Source organism: Stereum hirsutum, assembly GCF_000264905.1.
Source record: "Stereum hirsutum FP-91666 SS1 unplaced genomic scaffold STEHIscaffold_4, whole genome shotgun sequence".
NCBI lineage: Eukaryota > Fungi > Basidiomycota > Agaricomycetes > Russulales > Stereaceae > Stereum > Stereum hirsutum.
Window position 1 is genome coordinate 870600 of NW_006763134.1, and position 6061 is coordinate 876660.

The following is a 6061-nucleotide window of genomic DNA, read 5'->3' on the forward strand; positions in this document are numbered from 1 at the left end:
AGGTTGTTGGTTGGATAGCGGAGCTGGTGGGTGTAAATAAAGTGCTGAAGATATCGAAGGCGGCCTTTATAGCATCCAGTATGGATAATAGGCGAGAATTATGCAGAAATATGGGCAGAAAGCAGGCACCCATCAAACACTCTAGAGTCATTGTACCCGCGTCGTTTCGTTACGCCAAGAAACCGAGGGCGATGTTTTTGAGAGTAGAAAGGATATTTTAAGCCAGTTTTGATTCTAGTAACAGCATGGACGGTGGAAAGAGCCCGTTCTTGGGTAGCCTGAGCTTGAACCTGCAGCACGAGACGACCACGGGCGGTGATCAGGTTATAGTTGCCGTCTCTCGGTCGGCGTGTAGAGAGATCGCTTGCATATAAGATACTGTTTAGACGGGATAGACTTCGAAGTGAATGCACGAAAGCCGCGGTCGTGAACATACTGATTTCTAAGACTGGAGTGTGTTATCGGGATAAGGTCGGAGTCGAAGACGACTAGCCTTGTCGAGAACACGCGGCCAGAAAGCATGAAGACCTAGAAGTATAATGGCGTAACTGAGCAATATTCAGACTCCCGTTGACTGACAGAATACATCACTTACGAATGCCTATTTACGGCCTGCCGCCGAAGTCCTTGCACTGGCCCTTACTTACACACATCATAATGATCATGGTCAGATGCGAATCAATCAAGCCGACAAGTCTTCAGTTTCTCGCAGTCTGCTCTTGCCGTATCCATCCCTCGTGCTGTCGACCAGAGCCAGAGGTACAAGGAGGATGGCTAGTAAATGCTGGAAAATTTAGCGAATAACTAGCAAGCAAGTGAGCGAGGAATGAGCCAAGTCAAGCACCCGGTTCCTGGCAGTGATAAATATCGATGGTAGCAAGATTTGTATGGTGCTGTGAGTCGACCGGCTCAACGTGGTGGTCGTATGGATAAACGAGAGAGGCTGTCGGATGTGGATGAGTGGCACTGTGGCACTCCTATTTTGGGTCACTGTTCACACGCCTGCGTTCGCGCCTAGTCTCTAACCAGACCTTATATAAGAAATCATTATATAAGGTCTGTTCCAATTTCTGGGACTTTGGCGGGGCGCCCCCGAAAGACCATATAAGGAAATTTCTGGGTCGCGTCGGATCTCTCAGTTCGGTGCCACACGGCAAGGGTGGCACAGCGAAGGTGCGTAGGTTTTCGTTTCTGCTCCTGGATCCTTCCTGCCCGTGTGTATCAGATTCTCTGCCATCTTATTCTGCATCTTTACTCCGTATTTTTCAGACCGAATTTTTGATTATAACACTCTAAGATACATAGCTTTCAAACCGGCACATCTGCATGGTAAGCCACACCCCCACCTGATCAGTGGAACTCGTCAACAATCTCGTCCACAAAGGGCTTGGTAAACTGACATTCAAGAAAATTAACCTGCGTCTCAAGGTGTTCTCGACTCAGAAAGACAGATGTCAGCAAATGGCCGGCACAGACTGAGGTGGACGAGCGATGCCACAATGATCAGGGGCCAGTGTCGGAAAATGTTTGCGGAGCTTGAAAGGTGATTAGATTACAAGCTGCCTTGTAAGGTATCTTTCCCGGCTGGGACCGGTCTGATAAGGGGTACTCCCCGATTAGGCATGCCCGGAGCACGCGCGCTCAGCCACCCGATCCTAAAACACCTCCAAACTCGCTCAAACGAGCACTTGCAATGTCGCTCTATGGCCACAACCTACGAAAGTGACCATTCAACGTATTGTGCACACTCGCTCAGTCAGGTTGGGGACGACATGGGCATCAACGACGTGGCCCCCCTCCACCTTACGCAGGGCCACACCGGCACGCCCGACCGCCTGCCCAAGCCCGGCCAGCCCAACGACGCCTAGGCCCATTGCCATCACCGTTCATAAACTGGATCCCGGCGACCTTACAAGCGGCCTTACAAGCGGCCTTCCCAGGGAGTTTCTCCCCCCTTTCAATCATTGCCAGGCCGGTCCGGCCTGATATACCTGATATAGCCTTGTAAGTACTTAAAAGGTCCTGGAATATTTTCCGACAAGGGGCCACAGTGGCGGAAAGAAGGTGAATCTCGCAAGCGTTGCTTACAGATAGCCCACCAAATATTATTCTCAGAGGATTACCGTGATCCAGCGCAAACCATGAGCGCGATTTGGTGAATGTCATCGAGTATATGAACTCGGGAGAGTTGCAGTTAGCAGTGAGGCCGCCGCCATCTTACTACTTAGATATTTATTGTAGAATGTATGCAGTGAGACTTAATATATGAGATTTAGCTGTGCATGGTTAGGGAAAACACAAGGGCACCTCTCCTCACAGTAAAGTAAGAACAAGAATGGACATGGGTCGAGACAAAGACACGAACTCTGTGAATGCCTCTTGCGCCCCCCACGGTTATCGCTTCGCTTAGATGAGATCAGGGCTTCCGCGTTATCATGAATTTCCATATATGGTCTTTGGGGGTCGCCCCGCCAAAACCTCCCAAATTGGACAAGACTAGTTCGCGCCGTTGACGAACGTCGAACTTCGCTCTCGCAGCCATCATCGAGCATACATTCGTGGCCGAAATCCGTACCCCGTCGTAACAGCTTGTATAATCCTCTGACAACTGATCATGGCTGACGCAGGTAAGCATGAACTGGGACAGGCTCAAGTACAAGAAACTGTACCTGACTTTACACCAATAACACCGCGAATATTCATCTCTAGGTTTCTTCAAGGGCACGTCTGCCGACCAAGACCGGAGGTTCTCCGACAAGGAGCTAAAACTCTTAAAGTCAATGAAGTTCCCTCCCGAATTCGACAAAAAGGTGCGCTTCTTTTGCAGCTCACGGACAACTGCAGTATTGATGTGTCCGCACAGGTTGACATGCGCAAAGTCAACTTGACTGTCATACGTCCATGGGTAACCAAGAAAGTCATAGAGCTCGTCGGCTTCGAGGACGAAGTCGTCGTAGAGTATGCTATGGGCTTGCTAGAAGACGAGTCATCACCAGTGCGCACCCTTTCACCCTTTTCCTTTTGCGACGGAGACTGATTTCCTTTTCGATTCCTATATATGTTTATAGACGCCCGACCCCAAAAAGATGCAAATAAACCTGACAGGTTTCCTCACCAAATCTACCGCTTCATTCATGTCCGCCCTTTGGGCACTCCTCCTCGAAGCGCAGGAATCACATGCTGGCATCCCGAAAACATTCGTTGAGGAGAAGAAAGCCGAAATGCGTCAGGCAAAAGAGGGCGATACGCGCGCTTTGGACGAGAGAGATCGTAGAGCGAGATTGGACGAGATCAGGGACAGGGAGAGAAACGAGCGGAATGAGCGCGGTGGTTTCAGAGGGAGAGGACGGGGCCGTGGTCGAGGTGGGTTTGGCTACGATTCGGAGAGGGGTGGCGGTGGCGGAAGAGGAGGTGGTCGTGGAGGAGCCAGGGACAGTGGATGGGGAAATAGAGGCGGCCCTCGGGGTGGTTACGACGGTGGTCCCAGAGGTGGCGGAGGGGTAAGCCTCAATTACAACCACCATTGACTTCTTCTTACATGACATCTTTCACAGCGTCGTTTCCGCTCGCGCTCTCGTACTCGCTCCCGTAGCCCACCCCGTCGTCGTTCTCGTTCTCGCACCCCTTCAAGTGATCGTTCCTCTCGTTCCCGAACACCACCTGCCCGTCGTGCGCCCCTACCACCACCACCACCTCGCGGTCGCTCTCGTTCCACTTCCCGAAGCCCCCCACCCCGCAGCAGCCGTGATCGCCCTCCTTCCATCTCCAGCCGCAGCTCTCGTTCTCGTTCTCGCTCTCGTTCCCCGACTCCCGTCCGTCGTCCTCGTTCCATCTCTCGCTCTCGCTCTCCACCGTCCCCTCCCACCCGGCGCCGCCGTCGTTCCCCTTCGTACTCTCCACCCCCTCCGAGGAGACGCGGAGGCGGCGGTCGTGGTGGCAGGGGGTCGAGGAGGGGAAGAGATAGTCGGAGTCCACCGCCAAGAAGGCGAAGGATTAGCTCGAGCAGGAGTAGGAGTCGTAGCCGGAGCCCGTATGCCAGGAGTCCGCCGAGGAGGAGGAGAAGTCCTACGCCCAATGACAGGGACAGAAGAAGGCGCCTGTCACCTGTTGATAATCGAAGAGGTGGTGGCGGAAGAGATAGAGGCGTTCGGAGGAGTCGGAGCAGGAGCAGGAGCAAGGATAGCAGGAAGATGGACGTGGATGATGGGAAACCGGCTTTGAGAGAAAAGGGGAAAGGGGCTGAAGGGACCCGCGGTAGTGGTGGTGATGGTGGCGGACTGAAAATCAAGGGACAGGCGGAAGTGGAGCGAAGGAAAAGTAAATGGGAGGAAGAGGAGAAGGTCAGTCCAAACCTTCTTGGCCTTCAATAGACCCTTGGAAGTTGAACTTATGCAACATTCTTTATTTTTCTTCGTCGACATCTGTGCTCAATCAACAGCAATCCGGTACAGATAAGAGATCGGACAGGGAAGAGCTAGAAAAGAGGGAAAACGAACTCAAGGAGAAGGCGTTGAGAAATAAGGTTGTCAGGACGCGCAAGCCGAGCGGGCAGAATTCCGGTGGCAGCGGCAGCGGAGGATCTGGCTCGATTTCAGCAAGTGGCGAGTAATCCGCTGCTTCCTGAAAGCACGGACATGGAGCATACGTTCGAACCAGATTGGACATTGGGGGAGTGCTGTGCAGAGTTGATGCGTGAAGGTGGAAGTGTGGCGTTGGCGTTGTGGCGTCAGATCGCTCACTCGGCTATGTTTCCCTTCATCTTATACCGACCGTACACTGAAAACAGACTCTTTTCGATATGCAGCTTGTCTTCTCACGTTACCAGTAAAACCGCTAACCCTTAAAAAAGACACGCCAGCGCGGTGGCCGCTTGGAACGATGACTATGAGTACTCCCGTCCTTTCTTATCTTCTTGCGTTTGCTGTTACACCCCCTTTGTTCGTACTTTTCTGATGACGTGCGAATATTTAGCCCCAGAATCTATGACATATGAATTGGTTCTGCAAGGGAACGATATTATAGCCGATAGGCTGGTCGAATATAGCAATAGATAGTGCCAAGGAAGGGCACAGCAAATGTAGTAGCATTTACTCAAGTTTACTCGAGCGCTGACCAGGGGAGGTGCGTGTTGTCCTATAGACGAATGATCAATGCACTACTTGGAAGTGAGTCTGTCGAAAGAGTGTGGAGTCAAGAGCCAAGGCGCAGAGATCGCGGTGCTCAGCTTGACCAGTGCTGAGCAAAAGCAACAAACTCCGTCAACTACTGTATCATCGGGTACTGAATTTCGGCTTGATTCCTAGGTCATAAACCGACCCCAAATGTTTGTATCTACAGAGTAAGACTCCAGTGACTTTCGATGTGGCGTCGCATTGTATGTCTGATCCAAATTTTGACGCTCCCCCTTCTCACCCCCTAGGCAGACCGTACTTACTACATCGCCTATCTGGATATGATGTCCTCATCTTCTCTGTCAATCCAATTCTTGAAGTTTGACTGTCAACCGTTCACGAAGGAAAACGCTCCGTTCATCCCAAAAAAAAAGGGTACAGAATTTGAAGTCAAAATTATTTACGGCGAAGTCTGAACCCGAAACATGCGTCGCACAGCCCCAGCGACGCTCAGGGATGTAGTCTACTGCTAGTCTATCTAAAGCGTACTCGAAATATAAGTAGCTAGTGGATACAGTGATGTGGGTAGGTGTAGGTAACGGTGAACAAAGCTCCGATTCGAATGAAAAGGAGAGTCTACCGTCGCTGCGCGACAGGCCCGGCGCAGTCTTCGGGCAGTATAAGGTGTTGTTGGTGGATAGGTGGAGTGGTGGATGTAAGCGGGTTGACTGTAGAATGTAAGAGGGAGAAATGAAGCATAATCATGAAAGAAATATAATGAGACAAGGAAAGCGAGCGAAATAGAGAGGAAAGCATAAAGGAGAGCAAACAAGACATAAGGAAAATGAGCAAGATAAAGCAAAATGTGATGTGAAGATAGCATATGGACAAGAAAGCAGGGTCAAAGCATGAGACGATGCAATGCGAGAGACGATATGAGAATGTCTGAA

At 51.2% G+C, this 6061-nt stretch overlaps 1 protein-coding gene across 1 annotated transcript; it reads left to right on the forward strand.

Annotated features, from left to right (window-relative positions):
- Window positions 1–2614: 2614 nt before the first annotated feature.
- STEHIDRAFT_154602 (uncharacterized protein) lies at window positions 2615–4609 on the forward strand (the record flags this gene model as incomplete). Its single annotated transcript, XM_007301772.1, has 8 exons — window positions 2615–2627; window positions 2710–2810; window positions 2864–2995; window positions 3069–3270; window positions 3338–3500; window positions 3555–4196; window positions 4259–4340; window positions 4439–4609. The coding sequence occupies 8 exons, from the start codon at window positions 2615–2617 to the stop codon at window positions 4607–4609; spliced, it is 1506 nt and encodes a 501-aa protein (XP_007301834.1).
- Window positions 4610–6061: the final 1452 nt, after the last annotated feature.